Raw genomic sequence first — 19,462 nt, 5'->3', positions numbered from 1 at the left:
GGGGAACTGGCTTTTTTCCCCCTTCTACTCATTCAGGTGAAACATACTTACTTTAAAACTTCAGCAAAGGGGTGCCTGGGTGGCTCAGTTGGTTAAGAGTCTGACTCGTGGTTTCAACTCCAGTCATGATCTCAGGGTCGTGGGATCGAGCTCTGCGTGGGGCTCCACACTTGGTGCAGAGTCTGCTTGGGATTCTCTCTCTTTCTCTCTGCCCCTCCCCTAACTAGCACATGCATGCACACTCTGTCTCTGTCTCTCTCAAATAAATAAAAAATTTTTTTTAAACTTCAGGAAAAATAAAGATCAGTCATAATCCCTCTAAATAGAGAAAAAACACTATGAATATTATGGTTATATCTTTCCATATTTTTTCTATGCATATCCATTCATTCACTCATATTTTCTAAATCTCTAACAGCTCTTAAGTATCTTTCTGTCAGTAATTCAAATCTACATGATTATTTTTAACACATATATAATATTCCACTGGATGGATATATAACAACAAAACCAAATCCTCACTTAAGTTGTTGCCAATCTTTCAATCAATAAACAATGCTGTAGTAAACACCATCGGGTATCTGTTTGATAAAACTCAAATTCCTAAAGACTGAATTACTGGATAAAAGAGTGTGTGGGGGGGGGGTTTTTTTTTTTTTTTTACAAAATGTTCGATCTTTATAATTTATTAGTGGTTTTCTTTTCTTCTTTTTGAGAAAGAGAGCGTGCACCCACGTGAGTTGGGGGGGGGGTGGTAACAACGTGGGAGAGGGAGAGAGAGAATCCCAAGCAGGCTCCATGCCCAGCACAGAGCCAAACAGGTGGGGGCTCCATCCCACAACGCTGAGATCACGACCTGAGCTGAAATCAAGAGTAGATGCTTAACTGACTGAGCCACCCAGGTGCTCAAGGGTACATGTATTTTTAATTAACAGCCTGCTTCTAGAAATATATCAACTTATAGTCTTATCACATATTCTCATCACCAGTGGTTATCTTTGATGGACTTATAATTAAAAAATAATACATCATCTTTGTTTTGTTTCTTTAATGACTACTGGGGTTGAACATCCTTTGAAATATTTGTTAGCTACAGATTTTTCTTTTGTGAGAAGTCTCTTTTTTAAATTGTCTTTTCATTGTCTTTAAAAGTCTGTTTCATTTGTGGAAATTCTTTATAGCCATTTATCTATCATAATTTCCAAAGGGTTTCCCCAGGTATATATTTTTTTAATTCAGCCATTTTTTCCCCTTTATATTTTTGGGTGTCATGGATAAGAAGGCTGTCCCCATTGCAAGCTTTTAAAAATATTCACCTGTGTTCCCTCCTTTATTTATCATTTATTTATTTACATCTTTAATTACTGCTATTCTACTTCTAGAGATCTGCCATTAGAAAATACTTTTTAAACTGTGGCAAAGATATCTGTATAATGATGTTCACTGCAATACTATGTAAAATAGCAAAGGAATCAAAGCAATCTAAATGTTCAACAATAAAAACAGGTAAATTATGGTATTTTTATTCTATGGTTATTGGTAATCGTGTCATAAGACATCTTTTTTTTTTTTTTAAGATTTTTATTTATTTATTTATTTGACAGAGAGAGCACGAGCACAAGCAGGGGGAGCAGCAGGCAGAGGGAGAAGCAGGCTCCCCGCTGAGCAAGGGCTCAATCCCAGAACCCTGGGATTATGAACTGAGCTGAAAGCACTCAACCGACTGAGCCACGCAGGCACCCCACAAGACATCTTTAATAACAAATATGCTTTAATATACTTTTAAGAGAAAACAGAAAGATTCAACATTAATTGCACATACATTATGATTTCATTAGTGTTAAAAATGTGGATATAAAAGGTTAGGAAAAATCTAGAACTCATAATGACAACTGTCTTCTTTATACTCATCCTTGTTTTAAAATGTTCTACAATTCTCATATGATACTTTCATAGTCACACCAAAAAATTGTTTATTTTTTAAAAGCTCCTTTACGGACATAATGGATTAAATAAAAATTTGTTCGATGCTTTGGAAAGCAATAAGGTAAAAAAAAATCATCATGAAGCAGAAGGATGCTCACACTCTTTGACCCAGTATTTGTTTTACTTACTTTCTTTTTTTTTTTTTTTTTTTTAAAGATTTTATTTATTTATTTGAGACAGAGAGAATGAGAGAGAGAGAGCACATGAGAGGGGGGAGGGTCAGAGGGAGAAGCAGGCTCCCTGCCGAGCAGGGAGCCCGATGCGGGACTCGATCCAGGGTCTCCAGGATCATGACCTGAGCCGAAGGCAGTCGCTTAACCAACTGAGCCACCCAGGCGCCCTTGTTTTACTTACTTTCACCACAATTTGTTCTAGAAAAGATAAAGAGCTACATGAAATAATATTAAATGACATAAATTAGAAGTAGGTGAGAAAGATCAAGAAAAAACAAGGACAGAGAGAGAAAGTAGAGCCAGGAACGAGGCTAGCAAAAGACACTCACCATAGAATTCTGCACACTTGCTAAAACTGGGCCACAGACATTACTGCGAATTTCTGGAGAGAAACCCAGTCAGTTATAAGACTCAACAGTACTCATAAAATATGCAGGCCAATAAAACTCCAACTATGACTCTGTAGTAAATTTTTCCTCTGTGAAATTCAGGGTCTAACTGAGTAAGGAAAATAAAGCAAAGCTCTATTTTCTAATAACAATAAGAAGAGAAAAGTGCACACCCACAATTCCATAATCAGAGACAACCACTACACTGTTTTGTTCTGGGTCCTTCCACACCATGATCCATAATCCAGAATGCCCCACAAGATCACAAGGTCATGGGGACACACCTAAAGCCAGATCTACAAATAGGTAACTGAGCACAAGAGCTGTAATGAAGAATATTCATTTTTGCCATCACTCCATATGAATATCTCCAGGCACCCCTGCCAATTAAAAAAAAAAATTTTTTTTTAATTTTTATTCTTTGGGTAAATTCAACACTTTAGAAGACCTAGCACAGAGCCACAGGGCAATCAATCAGCCAGCAGAGCACCTGTCCATTGGGCCTCACCTTAACCACAGAAGAGCTCTTACTCCCCAGGAGCTGATGTGCCTGCCTAACTACTGTGGCCTGGAGCCCTTCCAAAGAATTTCCATTCAATCTAAAATTTACAACCAGTCCACTCTAGAGAGATTTGGTCTTCATCAGAAGTGCCATCTGTCCAGGCCACAACTGAATCCTGTGAAGTCTGAGTGACACCCACCCCCCTTCCCCACAAAGGGACCTCCTCTTCCCTTGTCAAATATTAGCCAGCTAATCTCATTCTGCTTCAGAACACTGCTACCCTAAGAGAACGCCTGAGAATGATGACCAGAGAGGCTTCTAGTCTCTCCCCATGCTCCTCAGAGCTTCCTTTCTCGGAGCTTTAGACCAAGCCTTCTAGAACACCCATTCCGTAATTAATAAATTCCTGTAGTTCTTCCAGCTATTCAGATTCTGAAAGCTGACTCTCCCAGGAGACTACAGCCTCCCTGCTGTCCCGGCAGGTGGAAAGCTGCTCGTTTTCTCACATCTCACCAACTCCGCCCCACTCTCCAAGACCAAGAGTTGCTGTTGATATCCCCCTCATTCCGCACTGCTCCTCACCTCCACTGCTCCACGGCCCTGTGAAAACCTTTCTGAGGCTCATGCCATCAAGATATCTACATCTCTGTCCCTCTCACACCTGTCATCTACTGACACCCCATCATTTTCCTGATTCCCAGAGGATTCCAGTGCCAAAGGGGCTTCCTCTCCAAAGCCCCTCCATAACCTGGGTGCCCTCGAGATCTGTGAGTTTGCACACACAACACCCACCTCTGAGCCAAGAGCATCTCCTTCCATTCCCGTTGCCTCCCCTCAGGCTGTCATCTGGCAGAAAGTCAGACCTCCTTCTCTCCAACCAGCACCTCCTGTATTTCAGACTTTTCCACTTCCCAAGACCCCTGGTTTTTCAGCCTCTTGGAACCTACAGTTCCATGGCATTCTGTCTAATCCTATCTTTATTTCCTTCCTTATTCTCCATCAATTCCATAACCCATCACATCTACCTCTTATTTGCCAATATCCTAAACGTCCCTTCCCCTACTGTCCATCCACACGACTCTGGCAAAAATGCAACCGTGCACTTCCTGCTCTGCCACACGCGTGTGTGAGCACACTCCTGGAGGGAAAACAAAACAGGCAAACACACTAACTGACACACTAAAATCTCCCACTGGACCCTCAACATTGCCAAGCGATCTTCTCATACTTCCTCCGTCAACTCTCTCCTTCATTTTCCACATCGGTTAATGCAAAGCCTGCAGAAGTCCTGAAAACCTCCCAGCCTCACGTCGAAACCTCCTGTTCGCTCTTAGCAGAAGACCTCATCATCTATTCCTAGAGAAAACTGCAGCTAGAAGCACAGAACCCTCAACTTCCTGCCACAAAGAACAAAACAAAGTAAAACAAAAACTTCCCCTCTACCTCTAGAAACAATGGAAGAAGTATGCCTCCCCCATCGGAGGCTTGCGCTCCCTCCACCTCTGCTCAGGCTACTCCCCTCGCCCCTGCTCAGCGGCTTCCATCCTCCTCTAGTCTCACCTTAACGTCTCCTTCTCTAGCAACGCTGGCCTCTGGGCGCTCACACAAGTCCTGTCCATCCTTAAAACCAAACAAAAAGTCCGCCCTCCAGCCCAAATCCACACTTCCTCCAGTTCCTGTTCTCACTTCACGGCCAAACCACCAACACTCATGTCTCGTCTTCCTGCTCGCTCACTCAAACCCCACAGCACACCGGCTTCTGCCCAGCACCATCCACAACCCTCTCGTCATCAAATCTAAACGTTCGCTTTGTAATCCTTATGCATCCTTGACCTCTGAGTGGTGTTTAGCCACAGAGGCATCTAAAAAGAGGAGCTAGTTGCGGCGTAAGACTTGGGATTACTCAGGAGGTGGGGTAAGAGACAGGAAGGAGGATGGCTCCTAAAGGCCAGGCAGTAGACCGAGCACGGTGCTGGGGGCGGCGGGGCAGAACCATCCCTCTCTTGAAAATCACGCCTTGTTGGAAGAACGGCCACAGACAGATTCGGATTCAAGTCCTAGCTCTGCCACGTATCAGTTGCATGTTTTGGAGTAACTCTCTTAGTAGGTCTGTGTCTCAAGCTTCCTCATCCGCAAAGGAAAACCACCACCAGTACCTGCCTCATTGAGTGTGAGGATTAACTGACAATATATTTAAAGCACAAAATAGGGCGCCTGGGTGGCTCAGTTGGTTAAGCGACTGCCTTCGGCTCAGGTCATGGTCCTGGAGTCCCGGGATCGAGTCCCGCATCGGGCTCCCTGCTCAGCGGGGAGTCTGCTTCTCCCTCTCATGCTCTTGTCTCTCGTTCTCTCTCTCTCAAATAAATAAATAAAATCTTTAAAAAAAAAAAAAAAAAAGCACAAAATAAATTGATGGCCCATCCATATAGCAGAACACTGTCGCAGTCTTAGAAAATGATAGCACAGTCAGGCTCTGCGCTCAGTAGGGAGTCTGCTTGAGGTTCTCTCTCTCCCTCTGCCCCTCCCCCCCCCCCCCCCCCCCGAGCTCTCCCCCTCTCTCAAGTAAATAAATAAATCTTTAAAAAAAAAAATGATAACATAAAGGTGTGCTTGCTGGCATTTACTAGCACAGAAAGATGCCCAACACATGAAGTGAATGGGCAGCATACAAAATACTCATTTTTGTAAATGGACAAAGACCAACAGTTCGGAAATTTATAGATGATTATTTCTGGCTGGTGAGCTTATTGGTGTTCTTTTATTTTATTGTTTTAGCTTCCTTGAGTTTTCTAGCTTCTCTACAATAAGCTCATATTACTTATATAATATAAAAGAAAAGGTTTCTATGACCAAAAAGTACAAGCATATGGTAAGTGCTCAGTAATTAGCTATTATGATGATGATACTTTCTAGGAGCCCGCAGCGAAAAGAGCCAGGGTCCGCCTGCCCTGAGGAGGCTGGGCTGACCCCCACCACTAGAGAGGACAGACACCCATGACTTAGATTTGGGTAGAGAATGCTTTGCCCACACTCGCTCTCAGCCCTAGGTTCATTTTAGCCCAGGCAAAAGCAGCTCTGTACTTTGTCCAGCTTTGGTCATCAGAAATCTGAATTAGGACAGGGGAGTCAAAGCTCAAAGTAATAAACTATTTGCACACTCTCTTCCTGTGACCATTAACTCTGCTAGAGAACCACAGCAGAAGCGGGGGGCCCCGGGCAGGATTGGTCTGTGAGACCCCGTGTTCTGTGCGTCCTCTCCTCTCATCCCCACACACCACAGGCTGTGTCGTACCTAGGGATGTGTAGCTATGCTTTACTGCAATGTTCAGAAAGAAGGTCCCAAGTGCACCCCCAAGAATATTAAACCTGGAGTCGCTACCTGCAACGGTAAAAGAAAAGGACTCCGGTTTGAAGTAAAACTTAATTCTGCAACGAGTTCACCAAGAGGTGGTGGTAACCCAGCCAAGGGAAAATGTGGAATCGGAAGTGGGAGAAGTTCTGACTTATAGGATATCAACCCCAGGAAGAAGGGACAGAAACAAGAACACTGGGGGGAAAGAGGGAGGAAGGAAGGAAAGAGAAGAGGCACAGGAGAGCGCGTGTGTCAGCCTGTGACTCGAGAACAGAGGTCCTGCGGGATTAGCATTGCGGGAGGCGGGCGAGGCAGGGGAGGCCGACTGAAGAGCAGAGGAATCAGGTGGGGGGGGGGCGGCAAAATGTGCAGGTAAGCAAGCACGTCTGTGCCAGGGAAGCAGTCACCTTGTCCTTCAGCTCTTTAGAGCATAAATTCAAGAAAAACAGGTTTTGCATTTCGCTGACTACAGGGTAAAAAAATAAGTTGACCCTGGGGGCGGGAGGGGGAGGGAGTGGAAATAATTCATGCGAATACATGTATCAACCTAGGACCTCTGAGGATTTAACATACATCTAAGTGCCTAGCCCAATGCCTGGGAAGCAGGGACCCAGGGGCCCCGGGGGATGGCGGAAGACGGCGTGCGTGCACGTGCGTGTGCACACATACACAGACAAGTTTTCAAATGTGAACCAGGTGCAGAAAGGACGGGGCAGGAATATCAAAGAAATATCTGAGAAAGGCTTACATGTCCATAGAGAAAAGATACTGTATAATCACTGCATAAATAATTAGGCAGATATTGAAAACCTAAGCTCTCTATTCATATGAACATGGAAAGGTCTTCAAAAATACTGTAGAGGGGAAGGTTAGAAAACAATATTACAGGGGGGCCTGGGTGGCGTCTGCCTTCGGCTCAGGTCATGATCCCAGGGTCCTGGGATAGAGTCCCACGAGCAGGGAGCCTGCTTCTCCCCCTGCTGGTGCTTTCTCTCTCTCTGACAGATAAATAAATAAAATCTTAAAAAAAAAAAAAATTACAGAAATCTGAATTATATATATTTTAACTATGTATGTGCATATGTGAACACAAAAAAAGGATGGGAAGGACATACGCCAAATTTTAGCAATGGTTGCTTTTGGCGAGAACAACATAAGTGAGGAGGGCTAAGGAAGACTTGTATTTGGTCTTTATCATCATTTACTTTATTGTTCACAATAAAGCATTTATAATACTTGCATAATTTTTAAAATACAGCACTGTCATCCAATAAAAGATGAAGAAACAAAATCTGAGTTTACAGAACCTACTAAATTTTCAAGTGAAAAATTAACTTATCTTCTGCAATGAAAAAGAGAAAAGGCACAGAAGAGATGTTCATAAATCTCTCTCTTAATACCATCCACTAAGGTGCCCTCAATCTATTAAAACTTCTAAAAATATCTGTAAATCCTTCTTCATCATGTGGCCTGTGGTGGAGGGGGGATATCACAAACAGGATGGTTTCCTGAATAAAACACTTTATTCAAAAATATAAAGTGATGACTCTAGGATAGGTTGAAACTATAAATCAGTCTTGGTTTGCTGTAGTGGGGGGCAAGCGACTCCATTTTGGGCTTCTTTTTTACCATATCCTTTTATAATAAATTGGTAATCAAGTAACACAAGTTAGAAGTATACACATAGATTAATATATGTAAAGTGATCGTGTATACTTTCTCCTAATAGTGTAAATATTGTTATTCTTCCTCTGGATCAGTGATTCTCAACCAGGAGTAACACTGTCCCCCCAGGGAATATTTGGCAATGTCTGGAAACAATTTTGGTTGTCTCCACCGAGGGCTGGGGGAGGGTACTACTGGCATCTAGTGGGTAGAGGTCGGGGTGCTGGTAAACACCCTACAGTGCAGAGGACACCCCCTACAACAAAGAATTATTCAATCTAAAAAGTCATTGCTGCCAAGGATGAGAAACCCTGCTCAAAACCTAAAATTGTAATGCTATTTTAAATATTGAGAAAATAATTTTCAAAAGTAAAAAATGACACATTAAAGTTATTCTTTTATAAGTGGAATTAGGTTGGAATGCCTGGGTGGCTCAGTTGGTTAAGGTCATGATCCCAGGATCCTGGGATCGAGTCCCCCATCGGGCTCCTTGCTCAGCAGGGAGCCTGCTTCTCCCTCTGCCTGCCGCTCCCCCTGCTTGTGCTCTTTCTCTCTCTCTCTCTGACAAATAATTAAATAAAATTTTTAAAAAAAAATACAATAAGTGGAATTAGGTTAAAGAGTATGGGTTTGAAAATAAAAATGTTGGATTGACAGTCCTTAAAAATTCAAGTTAGAATCCTGGTTACCAACTTTGTAACCATGAACAAGTTACTTAAAGTTTCTGCTTCAGTTTCCTGATCTCTAAAACTGTAACCACAAGATCTACCTTTGAGGGTCAGTGTGAACATTAAGCCAGTCAATCTCAGCCCCCTGCTTCACTACCCGTGTGGCCCATAGCAGAAAGGCAATCAACCTTCATTCCCATCCTTCTCTTACTTCGTTCCCCCAATGATCCATTCCAATTACACCAAATTACAACCATGGTCTCACCAGAGATTTAGGATGATACAATGATGCATAAATTTCAATAGTAATGTGATATTAACTTGCTAAATAGTATTATAACCAAAAATAATGAAAGTAGAGGGATTAAATGTTTTATTTGAAAGACTATAGTCACAATTTCTCCTTCATTTTAAAGGAAAAAATTCACATGGAATCCTTTTAATCTGAATACATCTAGTCTCTCAAAAAGCCACACCCACCATTGGAATGAAGGTGAACCGAGTCCTACAAAGGGAGGGAGAAACCAAGGCAGGAATCAGGTGGCAGGTCTCCAGTTCACCAAGACCATTCAACAGGGGCAGAAGATAATGAAGGGACCTACTTTGGTGGTGATCCTATACGTAATGTAGGTCTCCATCGTACAGACATGCTTCTTGGGGTCGTCAACTGTGACAAAGAGATCTCTGGTCTCGCCATCGATGTCATCATCAAGCTGAAGTCTGTTGAGAAGGGAAGATGAAGAAGCTGGACTCGAAGTACCTGCTGGAGTACCACCGTTGGGCAAAATGAGATCCTGAAAGAAGGAAAGAGTCACCTTACAATTAAATGAAAACACACTGTCTGGAGAACATTAGCAAAAGTGCCTTGTGTAGCCAAACCAAGAAACACCTCTACATACAAAAGTAAACGTTCAAAGAAACTGAGCCTCTCCCTACTAAGTGTTTCTTGAGTGCACAGGTCTTCTGGGACTGAGGGAAACAAACTATGGGAGTGCTCTGCACCAAATTCATGCCGACTCATCTTCCAGCAAGCACTGAAGGAACCTCCAAGATGCACACAGCTCAGGGACAGAGAACCTAACAGCCCCCACCATCGTCAGACTTCAAAGGAGAGAGAATGCCAGGAGCACACCACGAGAGCATTCTCTTTCTCCCCCTTTCTCAAGACCACCACCTGGGCCCAGGGAAACATTAACAGATCTGAACCCTCTTAAATACTTGGCACATTTAAAAACTCAATCAACCATCACAAAGAGACAAGTAAACATGACGTGCCTCCTGAAAGAAGTTCACACGGCCACCTAAAAAGCATGCTTGCCCAAAAATTGGATCTGAATCCTGAACAAATCTCTAGACACAACACCAATTTGTAGGAAATACAGAGGAGTGAGGGAGATGTTAAACCATACTATAAGGATGCAATCAGCAGAACCCACGCTGTGTGAAATTAAAGAGAACCAAGGACCCAGTTTCTTCAATAAATGAACTGCAAGGAGAAAAAAAAAAAAAGACAGAGGAGCACCTAGAGATACAAAGCAATTCAAGAGACCTATTAACAACTGCAGCAGATCCTGATTAAAACAAAATGTTAACAGATTTTGTGATATTCAGGGAAATTTGAATATTGATCAGTTATTTGACGATATTAAGGAATCATCAGGCATGATAATAAAAGTATTATGATTTTACAAAGTCTTCATCTCTTAGGAATATATGCTAAAATATTCATGGATGAGGGGCGCCTGGGTGGCTCAGTTGGTTAAGCGACTGCCTTCGGCTCAGGTCGTGATCCTGGAGTCCCGGGATGGAGTCCTACATCGGGCTCCCTGCCTGGCAGGGAGTCTGCTTCTCCCTCTGACCCTCCCCCCTCTCATGCTCTCTCTCTCATTCTCTCTCTCAAATAAATAAATAAAATCTTTAAAAAAATAAAAATAAAAAAATAAAATATTCATGGATGAAATGACAGGATGTGTGATATTTGCTTCAAAATAATGAAGGGTACGTAGACGGGGATATAAATGATACAAGATATGCCCCAAAGTTGCTAACTGCTGAAGCTGGGACTTGCAGGTTCATGACACCAGTCCCCTCCTCTTTCGTGTATGTGTAGATCTGTCCACAATATAAAAGCTTTACAAGGGAGGGGAAGAGGTACAAATGCCAGAAAGGAAAGAGAAGGAAAAATTTTTTGAATTATGGACCTCTTTCTCTATAGGCCTTAGGAGGAAGTCACTTGATTAAGTTACGTTCCTATAATATCCAAAAAAGGTGCAGTCTTACCTTTTTTGGTTTTTAGGTTTAATAACAGACAAAGCCCTGTCTAGCAGTAGATGTGAACGCATCTGAATGTCACCGTAAATTCATCAGGAGGCAAAGACAGGAATAAGGCAAGAAAGTGACAGGACACCATGGAAAAAGCCTTGGAAACATTCTTGACCATCCGATCACAGGTCATCTGATCAGAGGTCATCAGATCACAGGTCGGAGGTGGGGAGATGCTTTCCCTGAATTCTCTTCTTGTATGTAGGTTGGATTTGACTTAGCTCCCAGATAAGAGAACACAGAGGAAATGAGAGGTCAACCCAGCAGTCACATCCATGAGCTCTAGCTGATCATGGGACATCTGGGAAGAGGGCTGTGACAAGGTAGAGGGAAGTATGGTCTGGAGTCAAGGGCAATGTCCCCCCCACTCAGTGGATGATGGAAAGTAAACAGATAAGGCACCTTCCTTTGTCTCCATTTCTACTGACTGCAGGGAATTTAATCACATGCATATTTATGCAATGTCAAAAATATTTTTGTAGTTACTAAACGGATACCATTTTCACAGAAGATACTTGTGGGAAGAGACCCCACTCTCCGCTTCTCCCCAGCCCGGGGGCTGGTCAAACCCCACAGCGGCTGCCCTCACTGCAGACAGGACTGCAGGGTCATCAGCAGCAGGGTCCAGCTGATCTGACCGCTCTGTCAGCAGACAGACACCACTGGGCGTGCACTGTCCGCGCCCCAGTGCCTGGGGGTCTGCAAGGACATCGCCTCTGGAGCTCCGTGATCACCATCGTGCCTCCCTCATTTCAGTACGTAATGTTTAAACACCGACCTCAGGCAAGGCACCACGCTAGGCATTGCAGGGGCCCGGCCTTGCTTACATTTCATCAACACTAGCACGTGGGGCCTCAAATCAGCTCTAGCCATGGCTGAACACCGCACGAGAGAAAGAAAGAACTCAAAATCTTTAGTCAGCTAAGCCACCCACAGCAGCTCTGCACTGTCTGGCCTTGAAGGATCTTACCAGCCTTGTTTCTCATGGCATCCGTTCCAGAACCCACCATGCTGTTTCATACCCCTCACCTTTGCTTGCAAAGCCACCCGTCTTTCTTACGTAGTGGTCTCCAAGTATCTCACTGGAATCTGCTCAAATGCCCCCTCCTCTTGGAATCCTTCCTTGATTTGCCCCCTGACAAAATTAGTCAATCTTCTCAGTTCTTTGAAGATACTCCCACTGAAGCAGTTTTCACAGTTCTAATCATTTATTTATATATGTAACATCCACAAACACCGCAAGTCCCCAACAACTATGACTGTGCCTCGTTTACCTGTGTGTGTGTGTGTGTGTGTGTGTGTGTGCGCGCGTCTGTCTGTCTGTGTGCCGGTCTCCCAGTGGCTCCAAGCCAACTCACCTGACCTTTGCTCTGGGGATCTCTGCCAATAACTTTCCAAAAAGAGCTCACACAAAGCCTGGAGATGTCTCGGCCAGACAGCGGGAAGTTAACTTGTTCTCAAGTCAGGTCACTGGGGTGGAGCGAGGGGAGGGAAGAGTCAGGCAAACAGATCTTATCACACTGAAGAGTCTTTCCACCTAGGACTGTGTGACCAGGGAAACGCTCCCACCCTTACTATCAGGTGTTTCACGGGCCATTATGTAAGCACATACCAATAGCCAGTGACTTACAAATCTCTACAATTTCCTAAAACTGGACCCCGCCAGCTGGGCTTTCCATGGCACACATGTACACAATGCTTCCATGTTCTTATTTCATCGCAGCTCAAGGCAGCCTTGTGAGGTTAGCAAGACAGATAACGTCTCTACCGAGGAGGCAAACTCCAAAAGGTCAGGTATCGAGTCCAAATGAAGCTAGTCATCGCTATGCTAAGAGCTGAACCCAGGTTTCTAGTTCTGAGGTCAAGGTTCTTATCAAGCCGAATGCCTTTTGTGTGGCTTTTTCCAACCCAACAATGCCCCATAGCGCCATTATCTGGCCATAAATCCTTCTGGGTAAACACAAAGCTTCTGTTTTTAAAGCCAATCAAGGAAAGCTAACATTTCCCTGAGGGTCTTAATACAAGTTATGCCCCAAGTGACTCCGCCTCAAGATACAGTCCCCATGAGAAGTAAACGTGGAAGGAAAATATGAGAATCTTAGGAGGAAAAGGTCAGGGATCAGAGTCCTCTAGCAGAAGGTGTGCTTCGCTAAGAGACCTAAGTTCTCGAGCAGGTGCTGTGGAACGGCAGCACCTTTCTGACCAACATGAATTACAGAATGCAAGAAGTGAGAGAATCCTTGGCTCAACACAAAAGCCTCCTGTTTCATTTTCACTACCCTATAGTCAGGCTTCCACCCTGCAGCCAGAGAGCTCTTTGAAAAATCAAAGCATGTCACTCTCCTGCTCAAAACTCTCAAAGACATCCAATCGCATTCAGAATCAAATCCAAACTCCATCCCATAACCCATAAGGGCCAACGGGACCTCATCACTCTCCCTGACCTCATCCTTGACATTCTCCCCCTAGCTCATCCTGCTCCAGGTGCACAGGTCTTGGCTCATTTAGGCCTCAGCGCTTCCGTCTTCGCTGCCGCTCTACCTGGATCACTCCTCTCCCCTCACATTCCATGTGGTTGGCTTCTCTCTTCAAATAGGTTTCTGCTCAAATGACACGACTCAGGCCTTCTCAGCCCACAAAATCTAAAAATATCCCTGCACCCCTCTCTCACTTTCCAGCCCCTTCCCTGGCTTTATGTTAGTCAAAGACTATCACTATCTGAAAACTTATTATGTACTGACTGACGGACTGACTGACAAGAGTAGAGACTTTTGTCTTATTCATTCCGCTATCCTCTGGCATACAGTAGGTGCTCAGTAAGTACCTGATAAATGAATGAGTCTTAGAAATAATCCAACTCAACCCCTTGCCAATAGCAGGGACTCAATAAATAAACTGAGCTTAGCAATGACTAGACGGTTCTGAAGTCCAGTTCCACTATTTACAAGCTGTGTGACTTCAGCAAGTTTCTTAATCTCTCCATGCCCTAGTTTCCTCATTTATAAAACGGGTATAATGGGATTGAGTGAGTTAGTATATGGAAGCAATTGGAACAGTGCCTGGAACAGAGTGGGTGCTAAAAAAAAGTGAAATCAACTTGTCTGCAAGTTTTCTTGAATCCCCCTAGAAACTATGGGGCTGGATTCACAATAGATACTTAATAAATGCTGCTGAAAATAAAAATTGTATCAAGAGTCATTGCTGGTGCCTCAAATACACTTTCCTTAATGATTTTACTATAGCTACAGTAACCCTTGTGAAAATTACAACTACATACTTGATAAATAAATGAAAACTCCTCATTGTTCCAAAATATCAATTCTCACTTATGCAGGTTTCAGTTATAAGTGAATTTCTTCTCCCCCCTCTACCCCTTTCTACCTAGGAAGAGAAACACATACATAAGCTGCTTCAGAAACCCCTCTGGTTCAAAGACTTTCAGTTATTAGACCTACCACTGTAGTCAGCCAGCCACGAGATAGATTATTAAATTAACATAAGTCACTGGCAAAATTCTATATTACATTATACACAGGGTTTATGAAAAGAAAGTGGTATACATTAGGAGCCAATACGGATTTAATTTTTTAAAAGTCATGCTTAGGGGGAAAAAAAAAAAAGAGACAAATCAAGAAACAGACTCTTAACTATAGAGAACTAATGGTTACCAGACAGAGGTGTGTGGGGGATGGGTGAAATAGGTGACGGGGATTACTAAGGAGGGCACTTGTGATGAGCACTGGGTGACTAAAATAAAATCTTAAAAAAAAAAAAGTCATGCTTAAATACTCTAACTTCTCTTTTTGATACTATTAGGGGAATGTGGGCAACATGCTGATCTAGTTTCAGAAGAGCCTGACATCAGGCATCCTTATACCGAAGGGGAGAAGGCACATACCGTTCCTGACTTGTCTCCATTTGTACCTCCCTCCTGCCAAGCACGCAGGAGATGCTTGAAGAATGAATATGTCCTACACAAAGTGAACAGAACACTCTTGATTGTTGACTTTGCTGTAAAGTTGAATTTAAGCCCACTTTAGAGAATACATTCAAAGGGAAAATCCCAAAAATGTTCTGTTCAAAGATGCTCATAACAGAGCAAAGAACACAGTGAGCCCTGGAAAAATCCCAAGGGCTCAATAACCAGGAAATGATCGTGTTTACATTAATAGGAATGTTACACACTCATTTAAACATTACAAATCTAGACTCCTAGATAAACTCCATGAGCTGGGCAGATGCACCTTTGCTTTCTCCCTCTTTCCATTCTCCAGATACTAACTTAACAACCCAGAGAATGGAAAAGAAAGAGCAGTGGGGGGAAAATAAAAGCAAAACAGTGACTGGAATTGGACGAGATTGGAAACCAGGCAAGAACGCCATTCAAATACCAAAACTTCCAAAGGTTTTCTACTGGATCTAACTGGGACACAAGTGAGGAAAGAACTAGGAGGTATCTTTTAACCCCTGTCCCTGAGGTCACTTAAGGTTATCAAGGTTACCGAAGAAGTACAAAATGCCCTGAAGCCCTCATATACACTCTAATTTGAAAGGACAATCTTCTGGGGGGATGGGGGAGTGAAGGGCCAACAGGGGGGCAGAGAAGGACCACCAGAGTGGCTGGCTGCTGTGGGCAAGGGGATGCCATGCACAGGCAGATAGGCCATGTGAGGACCACCAGTAGAGGGAGGCCTGCCCACACGGCTTCCTCTCTCCATGAAGGGTGGAGATGCAGATGCAAGACAAAGGTCAGAGGAACATGAAGGCAGCTCGTCAGCTGCCCTGGGAGGATCCACCAAGCACAAGGCAGGCAAGACTGCCAACTGAAGGAGCTAGGTTCTACTGAGATGGGGAGAACACTCAAAACAAGAAGGAAGCCAGGCTACACTGGATCCAGACACAGAGAGAAATGAAGCCAAGTTTCCAGAGGACTAACCAGGACCCTGGCTTTCTTCCTTCTGACTCTTTTCCCCACTGACAGATCACTCAACTCAACTGTCAACTGATTACTCAACTCAACCTAAGATCCAAGAAGACAATTCTAACATCATGGAGAAACAGAAGAGATCCAATAATTCACTTGTTCTGAGAGGAGGCAAACGGCACGCCTGCATTACCTCATTAGACACAAGAAAACCTAAAAATATACCCAGCCGATGTTAATTCATCATTCAGACCCAAGACGACAAAAACACGAAGAAAGTAGCACAGTCCTCAAGAGCAGATAAATATATGTATTTGGAAAAGATTTATCCCATGAAATAGAACACTTTAGGCCACATTTACTTTGTGCTCCTATTAAAGAAAAAAAGTCAAAACTGGAACTACAAGCCTTCTAAAAGATGAGTCAGATAAAGTAACTTAGGAAACCTGATCAATACAGAAGGGAGTGGGGGAGGGGAGTAGACAATAACTATTTAAATTTTACCTCTATGTATTATTATAAATTATAAGGATATGCTATAAATAACTAAGCCAATAAACTTCTAAGTCTATATGAGATAGATGCCTTTTTAGGAAAATACATGGCCAAAATGAAATTTAGTTGAGGTAGAAAATCTAAATAAATAAGCACAGAACTGTTGTCAGAGAACTTTTACTGAAAGGTAAGCTAAGCCCCATTGTTGTACAGCTGAGCTCCACTGAACATCAAGGAGTAAGTTCTGTTTTATTGAAATACTCTAAGACACATACTTTTAAAAAATGGAGAAACCTTTTAAATCATTTTATGAGGATTAATTATATTTGATATCAAAATATTAGGACAGAAAAGGAAATTAGATATTAAGCGTAAACACTGTCAATAAAGTTAACAGCAAGTGGTGTATTAAAACAATTTTTAAAAAGAAGAATATTCCAGGATCAAGTCAAATATGTTCAAGGAAATCAAGAATAATTTAATACTAGGAAATGTATTAATGCAATTTATTACATTAACTGATTATATAATCATTGTTGGATATAATCATGTCCTTGTACAACTACCAAAATGCTTATTGGTATCATTCATTGGTAATGAATTGGTATCAGCCATTCCATTAAAATTGCTAAGTAAAATTAAGAAATAAAAGTTCCTAAGGGGTGTGTGGGTGGCTCAATCGATTGAGCATCCGACTCTTGGTTTTGGCTCAGGTCATGATCTCATGAAAAGATGTTCAACATCACTCATCATCCAGAGAAATGCAAATCAAAACCATAATGAGATAATCACCTCACACCTGTCAGGATGGTTAACCTCAGGGTGCCTGGGTGGCTCAGTCGGTTGGGTGTCTGCCTTCAGCTCAGGTCATGATCTCAGGGCCCTGGGATTGAGCCCTACATCAGGCTCCCTGCTCATCAGGGAGCCTGCTTCTCCCTCTCCCTCTGCCTGCTGTTCTCCCTGCTTGTATGCACTCTCTCTCTGTCAAATAAATAAATAAAATTAAAAAAAAAAAAGAGTGGCTAAACTCAAAAACACAAGAAACAAGTGTTGGTAAGGATGTGGAGAAAAGGAACCCTGTGCATTGTTGATGGGAATGCAAACTGGGGTACCCACTGTGGAAAATAGTATGGAGGGTCCCCAAAAATTAAAAACAGAATCACCATATGACCCAGTAATTCCACTACTGGATATTTACGCAAAGAATATGGAAACACTAAGTCAAAAAGATATATGCACTCCTATGTTTATAGCGGCATTATTTGCAATAGCCAAAATACGGAAGCAACCCAAGTGTCCACCTATAGATGAATGGATACAGAAGATGTAGTATATATAGACAATGGAATATTACTTAGCCATAAAAAAGAATGACATCTTGCCATTTGCATCAACATGAATGGATCCAGAAGGTATAATGCTAAATGAAATTAGTTAGTCAGAAAAAGACAAATACCATATGGTTGCACTTATATGTGGAATTTAAGAAACAAAACAAATGAACAAATAAGAAAAGAGACAAACAAAAACCAGACTCTTAAATACAGAGAACAAACTGATGGTTACCAGAGGGAATATGGGGGGTGGGGGGGATGGGTGAAATAGGTGAAGGGGATTAAGAGTACACGTATTGTGATGAGCACCGAGTAATCACTGTATTGTACACCTGAAACTAACAGAACACTGTATGTTAACTATACTGGAATTTTTTTTTTTTAAGATTTTATTTATTTATTTATTTGAGAGAGAGAGAGAGAGAAACAGCATGAGAGGGGATAGGGTCAGAGGGAGAAGCAGGCTCCCCGCTGAGCCGGGAGCCCGATGCGGGACTCGATCCCAGGACTCTGGGATCATGACCTGAGCCGAAGGCTGTCGTTTAACCGACTGAGCCACCCAGGCGCCCTATACTGGACTTTTTTAAATAAATCAATTAATTAAAAAACAAAACAACAAAAACCAATACCAGTCCCATGGCAGACTTTTCCAGGAACCAGGCTGGATATGATGAGACTTTTGAAGAGAATGCAGGGGTGGGGCGGGGGACACACAACAACAGTAAAGTTCCTAAATATTTTAAAGAGTTTATATCAGAAAACCTCAACAATGAACCTTCAAAACATTATGTGAAAGAAGCCAGACATCAAAGACCACATGTATCATTCCATTCATATGAAATGTCCAGAACAGGCAAATCCATAGAGACAGAAAACAGATTTTTGGTTGCCAGGGGCTTGAGGGAAGGGAGAACAGGGAGTGAATGCTTAAGGAGTATGGGACTTCTTTTTGGGGTGACAAAAATATTCTGGAATTAGATAGTAATGATGTATGCACAATGCTGTGAATATACTAAAAACCACTCAACTGTGTACTTTAAAAAAGATGATTTTTAGGGTATGTGAATTCGATCTCAATAATTTTTTTTGAAAAGCAGCAAACATTAAAGGCCTGTCTACTAAATTCAGAAACAAGATCCTGATACCTAATATCACCCCATTATTCAAACTGTTCCAGAAGACTCTAGCTAATGCAATGATGTCCATACAATGGAGCTCCCTGCACTGAGGTGCCCGAGAAGAATACTTGAAAACATGCAGCGATCCACCACATCACTCCCTGGCAGGAGGTCAGTTTCCCAAATAACCCCCCAAATTATCTAAAATTGAAATACACTTAATAGGGAGAAGATGTATTTAGAACATTTTAAAATGATCGGTCTGAACTGATGTAACTGTAAGAATGTTCAGTGACAAAGGAAAGGACACAAACTATATGGGGAATGGCACTATCATTTGCAGTTATTAGCTTCCCTCCTGTAAGAGGATTATACATTCTGACTACTGCCAAGTGACTGTCCACAGGAGGGCACATCCCCACCCCCACCCCTCCTCCTTTTGGCTTGCCTATGTGACTTGCTCCAGCCAAAGGCACACAAGCCAATACGGCACACACACCAGATGGGAGCAGAGAGTATCAGGGCCTCCGCACC

The 19,462-nt window shown here is 42.7% G+C and overlaps 1 protein-coding gene across 1 annotated transcript in view; it reads right to left on the bottom strand.

Moving 5' to 3' along the window:
• SNX30 (sorting nexin family member 30) overlaps positions 1-19,462 on the bottom strand; it is a 108,797-nt gene that overhangs the window by 52,160 nt on the left and 37,175 nt on the right. Inside the window, exon 2 of the mRNA XM_032419138.1 lies at positions 9,338-9,529. Within this exon, the coding sequence (XP_032275029.1) occupies positions 9,338-9,529 (192 nt within the window). The remainder of the gene's footprint in view (positions 1-9,337; positions 9,530-19,462) is intronic.

The sequence above is a fragment of the Phoca vitulina genome, unplaced genomic scaffold (assembly GCF_004348235.1).
Source record: "Phoca vitulina isolate PV1807 unplaced genomic scaffold, GSC_HSeal_1.0 scaffold21, whole genome shotgun sequence".
NCBI classification, from domain to species: domain Eukaryota; kingdom Metazoa; phylum Chordata; class Mammalia; order Carnivora; family Phocidae; genus Phoca; species Phoca vitulina.
This window is presented reverse-complemented; position numbering and strand designations above follow the sequence as displayed.